The 12,721-nt window shown below is 42.0% G+C and overlaps 1 protein-coding gene across 1 annotated transcript; it reads right to left on the bottom strand.

Annotated features, from left to right (window-relative positions):
- Positions 1–5,428: 5,428 nt before the first annotated feature.
- Positions 5,429–8,710, bottom strand: LOC122754654 (alpha-1,6-mannosyl-glycoprotein 4-beta-N-acetylglucosaminyltransferase-like). The gene is given in 2 exon segments (XM_044003146.1): positions 5,429–6,429; positions 8,677–8,710. Coding segments are annotated over 2 exon segments (1,035 nt in total).
- Between the last annotated feature and the right edge of the window lie 4,011 nt (positions 8,711–12,721).

The raw sequence follows: 12,721 nt of genomic DNA, 5'->3' as shown, positions 1-12,721 counted from the left end.
AAACTGGGGGCAGCTAGGTGGCACAGTGGATAGAGCACCATCCCTGGAGTCAGGAGTACCCGAGTTCAAATTCCGGCCTCAGACACTTAACACTTACTAGCTGTGTGACCCTGGGCAAGTCACTTAACACTAATTGCCTCACTTAAAAAAAAAAAAGCCCAAACTAATTTTTAGTTTTAAAACTTTAAAGGCCAGACCCACTGTATAAGGAAGAGAGCTAAATTCTGGATAGAGCAAAGAGAAAAAAGGAAGTTGGCAACTTCATATGACTATTGAGAGAGTAATTACTGTAACAAAAGTGACCGTGTAAATAAATTAAAATGGGAGAATAAAATTGGACAGCGTACAAGCCAGAAGACTTTCTTAGACCCTGGGGAAAGGCCAGAGCTGAAAAGCAGACAGCTGACTTGGAAGGAGTTGTTGCCCACAGCTGCCCACTTCTGTTAGCTTACTTGAAAATTCCTGGGCTCAGTTAAGAGAGTGAGTGAGTTTCTTTGGGGCGGTTATTTGTGTAAAGTTAGGCCTGTAGGTATATTTGTGAGAGAGCTTGGGACTGGTTATTTGAAGGACTGCAGTAGAACCTGAGACCAAAGGTGTGTGGAACAGTGAAGGGCTGATGAGTCAATATCTCAGTAAGGAAAAGAGCTTGGATACAATAAGGGTGTGGCTGATGGGGAACATCAAAGGGATTTGAGAGGTCCTAGATTAAGGAGACTACACCTAGATATTTGGGGAGTAAATCCAGAGGTAAGAGAGGTTCTTCTGTTATACCTAGGGGGAGAGACTGGGTAAGAATCCAGAGTCCTAGTACCCTTTCAGATGGGGAACATTAGCCAGATTTTGTCTGTCATCACTTTGCCTAATTATAATTTTATGAATCTTCCCCATGTTACCTCCAAAATCTCTATCTGCCTCTTTGTCTCTGTCAATGTGTCTCTCTCTGTGTCTGTCTATCTCTGTCTCCTATAATCATCTCTCTCTCTCTCTGTCTCAATCTGTGTGTGTCTCTTTCTCAATCTCTGTCTGTCCATCTGTCTTTCCAAATGACTAAAAAGGAGAAAATGGGATTTGACTGCAATGGTAAGAAAGTGGTGATTGAGACATTTCAAAAGAACCTCTTAAGATCATTTCCATAAGGGGATCCAATGGTAGAGACAGCAAAATGCACAAATTAATAAAAATAAATAAACGTGCCCCTCCAATGACAATATCCTCTCTTTCTAGCTCCTCCATAACATTACACCTTCCATTTTCCCCACTTGGTGCCTTTTCACTGCCTGACCCTAATTTCTGGGACAACTCTCCTTCCTGAACTCTACTTCTTGGCTTTCCAGGTATCCTTTTCCAGTAACTAACATCTACTAGCAATAGGTAGCTAGTCGGTCTAGGGGATGGAATGCTGTACCAGAGTCAAGAGAATTTGAGTTTGAATCATGTGTCAGATACTTAGTAGCTGTTGGACCCTACTCAAGTCACTTAACCTCTCTGAGCCTCAGTTTCCTCATCTTCAAAGTGGGGAACAAAGAACTAGTGTTTATTAAGCACCTACCATGTACCATGCACTGTGCTAAGAACTTTAAAAATATTATCGATCTCATTTGATCCAATATATGATATAATAGCTAAGTGGTGTGGTGGATAAGGCACTGGGCTTAGAGTCAGGAGGACCGGAGTTCAAATCTGCCCTCATTTATTACTTATTTATTATCTTACTTATTATTCACTTATTACCTGTGTGACCCTGGGCAGGTCACACTTAACCTCTTCCTTAGTTTCTTTGACTGTATAATGGGGATCATAAAGGCACCTATTTCACAAGGTCATAGTGATGATCAAATGAGATACTATTTATAAAGTACCTAGCACAGTGCCTGCGATGTAGTAGAAAGTAACTAAGGGTCATAGTAGCACCTCCCTTCCATGATTGTTGTGAGGATAGAATGAGATACTATTTATAAAACACTTTGCAAACATGAAAGCACCATATAAACGCTAGCTATTACCACTATTGCTTCTATAACCTTAGATAAGTCTCTTATCCTCTCTGGAACTCAGTGTCCTCATCTGTAAAATCAGGGGTTTGGACCAGATGACCTCTAAGGTCCCTTCCAGCTCTACATATATCATCTTAAATCCCTTCCCTGTCCGTTATAGACCACCTTAGTTCTATCCTAAAATACTGCATTGGCTTCCAACTGGTCTTTCTGCCTCCAATTTCTTTCCCTTCTAATTCATCCTTTACTTTGCTGCCAAAATAATCTTGCTAATCCACAAATCTAGGTCAAATTACTCCACTCAAAAACTTTTGTTTTGGTTTTGGTTTTTTTGGTGAGGCAATTGGGGTTAAGTGACTTACCCAAGGTCACACAGCTAGTAAGTGTTAAGTGTCTGAAGCTGGATTTGAACTCAGGTACTCCTGAATCCAGGGCCGATGCTCTTTCTACTGCGCCACCTAGCTGCCCCTCAAAAGCTTTCAATAGCTCCTCATTGCCAACAAGATAAAATGTAAACTCCTTGTCCTAGAGGTATTCAAGGTCCTCCATAATCTAGTTGCAACAGATGACCTCGTTTCAAACAATTCTGCTCCACATAATCTGAGTTTCAACCAAATTGAGCTATTAACCATTGTTCCATCTCATCCTGTTGTCTCCTGTCCCCAGGTATTTGTGCATAGCATTCCTTGTTCCTGGAATGGATTCCCCTCCACAATTTGGACTATTGAAATCCTTTCCGGGGACGGCTAGGTGGCGCAGTGGATAAAGCACCGGCCCTGGATTCAGGAGGACCTGAGTTCAAATCCAGCCTCAGACACTTACTAGCTGTGTGACCCTGGGCAAGTCACTTAACCCCCATTGCCCCCACACACACAAAAAAATAAATAAATCCTTTCCTTCACCAAGATGGAGCCTTCTTCAAAGGCACCTAATCCATGAAACTTTCCCTGTAAACAGTGAGGACAAATGATAGTAACAATAACTAGCATTTATAGTGTGTACTGTGCACATTTTTTTTTGGGCGGGGGTGGGGGGGGCCGGTTGTTAAGTATTTACTAGCACACCCTTGTCCAACCCCCAGGTGGGCACTGTGGTTGCCTGAAGGAAAGACTGTGACTTCTACCTTTGGGAGGATGTGATCTCCCAGTTGACTAAGGAACTTTTGGGAGAAGATGAAGAGAAGATGAGAAAGATAGCTGAAGAGATTCAAAGAGGGACTTTGAATGGGAAATAAGGATACCATCCTATTGAAGCTACAGGTACATTTACTGGATTGCTATCACCTGCAAAAGAAGCTAACATTTTTACAGCTTTATTTACTAATCTTTTTATTTTTATCTTTAAAAGGTTTGCAAAATGGTTATTTGATCTTCATTTAATTCTCATAACAACTCTGTGAGGTAGGTGCTATTATTATTCCCTATTTAAAGAAACCAAGGCCGAGAGAGGTTCTGTGACTTGCCTGAGGTTACACAGCTAGCAAGTTCTTGAAGCAGGATTCAAACTAGTCTTCTTGACTCCAAGGTCAACAATCTCTCCCTAATTGAGCTGAGATTTTAATCTTACTTCCAGGTCAAAGAGCTTCAGATTCTTGTGTATTCTAAAACCTAAAGGAATCTTTGTAGGACTTCCCCATTATTGTTTTATTCTGAACTTTGATGAATGTTTGCTGATATCTGCAATTGTGTAAAATAAGGGTTTAAGAGCAGCTAGGTGGCACAGCCTGGGCCTGGGGTCAGGAAGACTCATCTTAACTCAAATCCAACCTCAGACACTAGTTGTATGACCCTGGGCAAGTCACTTTACCCTGTTTGCTTCAGTTTCCTCATTTGTAAAATGAGCTGGAGAAGGAAATGGCAAAGCACTCCAGTAGCTTTACCAAGAAAACCCACATGGGGTCATGAGGAGGTAGACACGACTGAACAACTGTACAACAAAACAAAATACTCTGTTTGGTGGGAGAAAAGTTAAACTTTCCAAGATGGAGGTTATTTACCCTCTGGGTCTGGGTGGTTCCCCTTCTGCCTCCCCTAACAACCAGGGAATCTTGAACCCCCTTAAGAATCATACCCTCACACCACAAATAACTGGTAGGTAATTAATAGGTATTTTCCCAAGCCCAGTAACACCTCTCTTGAAGATATAAGAACAAGGGAGTGATTACTTCACCTTGACCATTCTCCTTCTCCCCACAAATGTGGAATTCTATTCTCCCCAAGATGGGGACTAGGGCATTCCCATTCTAATTTTATCTCTGTGCTACATAAAGTTTGCCTGGGCTTCGTTACCCAGTTCCATGGTATTTATTAGGTCTACTTATATTCTTTCACCCTTCTCCCTCCACCCCCTTGGAATAGAAACTACTCAAAAGTAGGAGTTTTCTCCTTTTATCTATATCCTTTAGGATATTGTCAATCAGTCTATAAGCATTCAAGTGCCTACTATGTGCCAGACACTGAGCTAAGCACTGGAGATATGAAGAAAGATAAAAGACATTTCTTGCCCTTGAGTTGCTCTCAATCTAATGAGTTAAAATTGGCCACAGGGTTCCATGGAGCTGAAGTTTACTGAGATTCATTTGAGAGGGAGGTCCTTAAATTCTTGTTTTGAGGCTCATTTTCCCTGCCAGGGGGGACAGCATTGACCTCCTGCGAAAGGAAGCTTAGAAAGGGAGAGGTTTGAAGGAAAGTCAGGGAAGGATACAGCATTTCCTTGTTGTTGTTGTGTCATATCCAACTCTTCATGGCCCCATTTGGAGTTTTCTTGGCAAAGATACTGGAGTGGCTTTGCCATTTCCTTTTTTTTTTAAAGTAATAAACATTTTTATTTTTAGTTTTGGGTTCCAATTTTTATTCCTCCTTCCTTCCCTCCCCTCCCCCTTCCCTGAAGTGGGAAGCAATCAGATATAGGTTATACAAGTACAATTATATAAAACATTACCTTATTAGTCATTTTGTATAAGAAAACTTGAATAAAAGAAAAAAGCCATTTCCTTCTCCAGCTCATTTGACAGATGAGGAAACTGAGGCAAACAGGGTGAACTGTCTTTTTCAGGGTCACACAGCTAGTAAGTGTCTGAGGCTGGATTTGAACTCATGAAGATGAGTCTTCCCACAGGCCTGGCACTGTCCACTGAGCTACCTAGCTGCTCATCTCCTTGATGTCATATAACTCCCCAGGATTGGAGAGGTCCCTCATCAGTCCTTAACTCTCAAGCACAGGCCTCCAATAAACACCCGAGCCTTATTTCAAGGTTTTAATTCCCTGTCCCCTGGGATCCTGGCCCCAGCCTCTCCCACTATTCCTCAGGATCTACCCAAATGCTGATGTGTCTGATGATGAGCCAGGCCTCATCCTGGAAGGCAGTCACAACCCTCACATAGCTCACCTTGTGCCCAGTCAGTTTCCCAAATCTTTAGGTCAAGATGCCCATCCTATAGTGAACCTATTATCGTGTATCGACTGCACTGTATGGGCTCCCCAGAAGGCTGGTACCCCAATTCTACGTTGCCTTCCTATAAGCGGTAGTGCCTCCCCAGGGCTGTGCCTGTTAGCATCTGCACTTGAATCACTTCATCTGGCTCTGTCAGAATCACAGTCAGATGGTTGCCGGGCCTGGGCTCTAGTATCTTGAAGTAATCCTTTGTTATCTTGTAGGCATTCTGGGGGAGATGCCTTGAAAGAATCTGCATGTCTGTATGAACAAATGCTTGGGGGTTATGAGGAAGGCCGTAGTAATTTTCTTGGAACGGGTCCACTAGGTCATTGTAAGAGCCAGCAAAGGAAGAGTAGACCCCAACATGGTAGAAAAGGGAGGGGCTTATGTGAATGGGTTCCTTCTGCCCCAACAGCTTTTGGAAATGGGAGAGGAACAAGTCAGGAGGCATCTGGCGGTAGAAAAGAAGGAGGGATCGGGCGAGAGTGGGGAGGTCTCTAGAACGACAGAGTTTGCTGATGAAGCCCAGATAGGAGAACTCCAGGGCAGCCCAGGGTCTGTCCTTCCAGGCCTCTAGTGCTCCTTGGATGGAAGTGACAAAGTGCTGGGCACAGTGGACGTCATCCTCGATCATGAGGAAGTAGTCAGAGAGATTGGCAGCAAAGCTCATGAGGAAGGCATAGTCCAAGGTCCACTTTGATTGGAAGGCCTTCAAGTCAGAGGAGTCACTGACATTACTGGGGACTCTTAAGGGAGGATAAGTGGCAGGTGGGGCATGAATCACTATTAGTTTCCTGGCCAGTATCTGTGGGGTGAAGAGTATCACAATCTTGGCAATGGTCTGATTGAGCCAGACAGAATTGGGATCAGCCAGGTGGACCAACGCTGTGATAAATCTCAGCTCAAATTTAGAGAGAGACTTGAACACAGACTCAAGGGTACTTAGGAGGTAGTTTCTCTTAGGTCGAGGGACTGAACATAGGCCCACAGTCAGCAGCTCTGGGGAGTGAGTAAGCAAGGGATAGGGTTAGCACTGTAGAGATATGGCAAGACAGTTTGCAGGTGTAAGAACTGCGATTTCTCTGGGGCTCTCTCATCTCCTCTTTTCCCCTACTTCTTTTATTCCTATTATTATTTTATGACCGAGTGTGGACTATTTATTAAGAGCTTACTATGTGCTACACTCTGTGCTAAGGGCTGGGGATACAAAATAAAAATAAATACAATTCTCACCCTAAAGAAGTTTACATTTGACAGGGGAGGGGGGTATAGGGACACTGGGAAATAAGTCTCATAATATCTCTTTCCTCCTCCTATAGTTCTTTTTCCTTCTCTTCAATTTGATCCATCCTCTTTGCTTCTTTTCTTTCCTCAGTTCCTTGCAATGGACTCCTTGAACCCCTCTTGGGCATTACCTTCTTGGAAACTTACTTTTCTCTAGGGTTAGGGCTCCAGCCAGGTATTGATAGCTGAACTCATGAAGCACCCCTGAACTCTTCTGAAGGTAACCCTCATTCTTTTTTTTTTTTCCTGCGGGGCAATGGGGGATAAGTGACTTGCCCAGGGTCACACAGCTAGTAAGTGTCAAGTGTCTGAGGCCGGTACTCCTGAATCCAGGGCCAGTGCATTATCCACTGCACCACCTAGCTGTTCCCACCCTCATTCTTGTAGCTGTTCTGGCCTGAACTTGACCTTGGTTCCTGAAGAAAAACAAGTTTCAACCTTCAGGGGCATCTTCCATGATTTTCAGTAATATAACAGGGAAAGCTAAACCTTACACTTATAAATCTAAATGTTAATTCAATGGATTGAATTGAATTTGCTGAATTCTTCCAATAAAAAGAAACCTAACTGCAAAATGGATTAGAAAACCAAATTCACTAACTTTGCTGCTTATAAGAAACAGATGTAGACCATGAGGATTTATGTTGATTCAAAGTGAAGGACTAGAATTAGATACTTTTGCTTCAGTTGAATCCCCCAAAGCAGGAGCTACAATCATGATTTGAGATAAGACAACAGAAAACATAGATATTATGAAGAGAAAGTAGAGGGAAATAATTATTAATAAAAGCATAATAAATAAGAAAACATTACCAAATAGTATACTCTAGCTGGCATAGTAACCAAATTCTTAAAGAATAAATTAAGTGAAAAATCTTGTTATGTTAGATAAAGCTTTGAACAGCATGGGGCATTTGTGACATCTCTCATTGGAACAGCTTTTCACTCCTGATACAGGATCCTGGGGTTCCTGGATTCTCTCTTTTGGTTTGCCCCCTTTCTCCCTATAGTAATACTGGTTCTCGTCCTTTTAATTTTCAGAACCTCTTGGTAGTTTGCTTCATCTAGGCTCAAGGCTTTCAACCTTATGGTAATATACCCCTTCACTCTCTGGACCAGGCCTGCCAGGATTTCTACTCCTTCTATTAAGACCTAGGGCCAGCTCTACAACAATATTCAGCTTGAAGCTGTTACAGAAGAAGAGATCTCTATCCTCTTTTCCCTTCGCTAAAAAGTGGGGAAATGCAGTCGCAACTTGGTAGACCTGAGTCCAGTTAGGGATGCTGTAGTGGTCGTTGAGGATGGTTCTTTCCCTGGAGGAGTGGGGTAGTTGATTGACTTATAACATGAGCTTAGTTGAGAAATAGTTGTATTTGCTATTAAGATCTGTTTTGTAAGAGATTTTAACAGGACAAGTAATTTGAAACCAGAGAGGTGAATCCACTAGAGAAGTGCCCTGGAGATAAGACATCTTCTAGACTGCCCCAAGGAAAGTGGTTCCAGAGACCTGACAGCTACATCTGAGATCCTTGATAAAATTGCAAAGTGAATAGACACTGCGGGGGCGGTGTGTGTTACTAAAACCACAAATATGATGTTAGCAGAGGACTGAGGGGGGCCCAATAGTCAAAAAAAAAAAAAAGAGGAGGGATCGTGGGAAAGTATGGGCCCCCCTCAAAAGCTGATTGAAGTTGTCTAGGAAATGTCTGGGAGGTGAATTTCAGCTGAGAGAAGGGTGCTTACTAATGGCTCCTTTCCTTCCCCCTTCCTCAGCAATCAGGATCACATGATGAGAGAGACCCCAGGGCTGGTCACGTGGGGGAAGAGTTTAGAGGGCTGCCCCTTTGACTATACTGCATTCCAACTGGCTAGGATTTGGTGCCAGTGTCTTGACTCAAAAATTGTAACTGAGGAAGAAGGGAGGGGCCAGCCAGTTGAGATAAAAGGGCTCCTGAGTCCCACTTTCGAAGCCATTTCCATTAGGGAGCTGGCCCATTCTCGAGCGAATGTATAAAGACCTTTGATACTTCTCCAACACTGAGTCCTAGAAATTTTTAAATGGGGTTTCTCACAATTTGTTTCTCATGGTATAACACTGAAGAACGTAAATTAACTGAAGTAGTCATTTTTATTAAATTATTTTGGCCTGCCCACAAGCAATCAACATTTCTCTAATAATTTAGATCTATCTTTATTTAGGAAAGAATTTTTTGTAATTATATTCATGTAGTTCCTGTAGGTATATGTATCTTGGTAGGTAGATGCCAAAGGGTTTTATGCATTCTGTTTTTTTGTTTGTTTGTTTGTTTGTTTTAGTGAGGCAATTGGGGTTAAGTGACTTGCCCAGGGTAACACAGCTAATAAGTGTCAAGGGTCTGGAGGCCGGATTTGAACTCATGTCCTCCTGAATCCAGGGCCAGTTCTCTATCCACTACAACAACCAGCTGCCCCTCTGTGGTTATTTTAATGAAATTTCTCTTTCTATATCTTTCTGCTGTGTTGTATTGGTAGTATACAGAAATGCTGATCTTTACTATAAGGATTTACTGTATATCCTTCAGCTTAGATGAAATGATTTCAATTCATTTTTAGCTGACTCTAGAATTTTTTAAATACAGTCATATTTGAAAAAGTGATCATTTGGGTTTTTTTGCTTATGTTTATTCTCTCAATTTCTTTTTCTTTTCTTATTGCTATATTTAGCATTTTTGACTATCTAACTATATGGATTTTGCTCTATCCTCCTTTGACCAGTTCAAATAACACTCACTTGCCTTACCCTTTTCATGTTTTAATACACTTCTTCTTGTGCGGTCTTATCTCATATTCCTTCCTTTCATTCACTCTATACTTGCACCAATTTGGACAAACTTTCCTGCCTCGAAACATAGATTTGTGCTCCCTTTCTTCTATGCTTTTGTTCACACAGCTCCCTCTGTCTGAAATTCCTTTTCTTCCCATCCTACACACTCTAGACCAATGCTGTCAAATTCACATAGGAATGGAAGACACTAAATCATATAGAAGGATTCCTGTGGCCTCACATTGACCTAGAAAACCATGTATTGACCTTATCTGTATTCTATTGTGTTTTCCTTCTTTCTTTCTTTAGTGTTTCCTAATCATATTTTTGTTTGTTTGGTTTTTGGTTTTTTTTCGGGGCAATGAGGGTTAAGTGACTTGCCAAAGGTCACACAGCTAGTGAATGTTAAGTGTCTGAAGCCAGATTTGAACTCAGGTCCTCCTGAATCCAGGGCCAGTGCTTTATCCACTGGGCCACCTAGCTGTTCCCCCCCCCCACTGCCCCCCATTATATCTTTTGTTGTTGTTGTTGTTGTTGTTGTTTTTAAGTGAGGTAATTGGGGTTAAGTGACTTGCCCAGGGTCACACAGCTAGTAAGTGTTAAGTGTCTGAGGCCAGATTTGAATGCAGGTCCTCCTGACTCCAGGGCCAGTGCTCTATCCACAGTGCCACCTAGCTGCCCCCCCCTCCCAATCATATCTTAATCTGGTTTGGGCTCCATTCCTCTTGTGGGACTTCAATGCCTTGGGCATTTTACCTGTCTCCCCCTCTGCTGTAGATTATTGGACCTTGCCATTCTCTTGTGGAACTTAATACTCTATGTTCTGGAACTCTTGCCCTGGGAGCCTAGACTACTCTGACAGGTATGTTAGCCATACTCCCTACTCTATCTAGCTGGCCCCAATTATGATTCATAGTCCACCGATGGGTATCTTCTGTGAACATGGGCTCTGTAATGCTTGTATTAAATGATTAAATATGCTAGAGCTTCGCTTTTTCACAGGGGAACCAGACAATGGAGAAGCACAACAACTAGCCAATCAGGAGGACTTCTGATGCCCATGACTGCTTGACATACCAGTGATCCTTTGGGAAGTAAACTTTAACTGAACTTGGAGATGCCTGTAACTGCTGAAACCAATCCTGATCAACTTAGAGAGAAAAGCAAGCATCCTGCTCTCTGACTTATATAAAGAGCAGCATTCATTCTGCTTTCTGCTTTATTGTATTTACAGAGATCTTCTCTCTAGACCACCACACCCCACTTCCCACCTGACTTATATAAGTACTTCATGATTTCCCACTCCCTTTTGAACATGGTCTCACTGCTCCAGCTTGCAAGCTCCTTCTCAGGCAATAAATGCATTTATAATCTCTGTAAACTGCAATCAGACTCAGGTTCATTCCAGGTCCCCCTTCTGGACCTAGGGTTTCTTCCATTTTAACAGTTCTTACCATTATAGAGCATGTTCTACCCTCCCAACTCCTCTGGAGTTAACAGAACCATCAAATCAATACTGCCACTGCTCCTCGAAAGCATATGTCAGTCAACCCCACTATGACTCTGCTCTCCATCCATGTGGTTTTCCACATGGAAACACTGACTTGGTTACCATTTCCCATATGTGTTAATGTTCTCTATTGAATTTATGCCCTCAACAATAAGCATAGTGCTTGGTACACAGTAAATGTTTAAATATTTTTTTCATTTATTCATTCATTTATTCAATATGTCCTGCTGGATTCCTATCCATTATTCAACATCCTCCTTGAAGTCTTTTTTGGCAGCATAGATGGTCACAACCTTTTCCCTAAGACTTCTGGGAGGGCTTTGTTTTGCAACTCGGTTCGTGCTTTATTCCCCTGTCGATGTTTAGTTGTGTCCAACTCTTTGTGACCCCATTTGGGATTTTCTTGGCAAAGATACTGAAGTGGTTTGCCATTCTCATTTTACAGATGCGGAAACGGAGGCAAACAGGGTTAAGTGACTTGTCCAGGGTCACACAGCTAGTAAGTGTCAAGTGTCTGAGGCTGGATTTGAACTCAAGGTCCTCCTGAATCCAGGGCAAGTGCTCTATCCACTCTGCCACCTAGCCTGAGGCCAGATTTGAACTCAGGAAGATGAGTCTTCCTGATTTCAGGCTTGGCCTTCTGTCTAGTAGGACACCTAGCCGTTCAACCTTGTACCCCTAATAGACTGTAAACTCACAGTAGGCAAGCATTCTGTCTTATCTGAACTTTGTGCCTCTTTTTCCCATTATCAGTGACTGTACTTTGCCTTAAGTAATAGATCATTAATAAATCTTTGTTATTGTTACTGAGATGAAGTGCTAAAAATGAACTGTAAGAGCTTTTAACAGGGAAGGCCAGGAGGAGACCTCTAAAGTTACCTGAGACTTGAATCTTCATTCTCAAGCCCAAATTTAAGAAGAGGCCAATTATTTACATTTTACATGTGGAAGGCCATTTTGAAATTTTGGGGAATGAGAAAGAGTTTTAAGTTTGGATGGAATAATGTTGGAGAAGATTAATCAGGGTCCTGATTGATTCTAGTAGAAACCTGTCAAAATAGGGGGCCCTCAAAGTGATGTAGGAGGCAAAAAAAAGGGTTAACAGACAAACTTAAGACCCAGGCTTTGATTTAGATCTGAGCTCTAAGAGGAATTCAGACCCCAGCTCTGATGGGGATTAATGGATAACTTAAGACTTGGGCCTTCATTAATACAAGTCAGGGCCTAGGTTCTTGTTACCCACATTAATCACCACTTATAACAAGAACATAAAGAGGCATGTCATAAAAACCTTAACTATAACAAAGGCAAAGAGACAGGCTATAGAAATTCTAATTAGTAAATGAAAATATTTAGAAACTAGGCATAGGAATGAAAAGGTAACATACAGAAAAGGCCAAATTTGTCCCCAGATTCACTTTATGACACGTAAACCCCCAAAACACACCTCTACAGAAAAAGGTACCTGCCTCAGGGTTTGGCTTAGGACCCCAGGAACTCCAAATTAGGATAGGCCTTCCCCTGTACCTCCCTAAATTGGAGATTATTATAATGAGACTGATAATCAATTTATCCATACTATAAATATACCTGTCTTTACCTATTCGAGAGGATACTTCCATAGTGCTCTCCCTGTGGTCACTCACAGTATTGCAATAAAATTTGAGAAACTGAGTCACTGAGTCTTGTCATTC

Source organism: Dromiciops gliroides, chromosome 4 (assembly GCF_019393635.1).
Source record: "Dromiciops gliroides isolate mDroGli1 chromosome 4, mDroGli1.pri, whole genome shotgun sequence".
NCBI classification, from domain to species: Eukaryota; Metazoa; Chordata; class Mammalia; order Microbiotheria; family Microbiotheriidae; genus Dromiciops; species Dromiciops gliroides.
The sequence above is the reverse complement of the archived record's forward strand: the minus strand, read 5'-3'. Positions and strand labels throughout refer to the sequence as shown.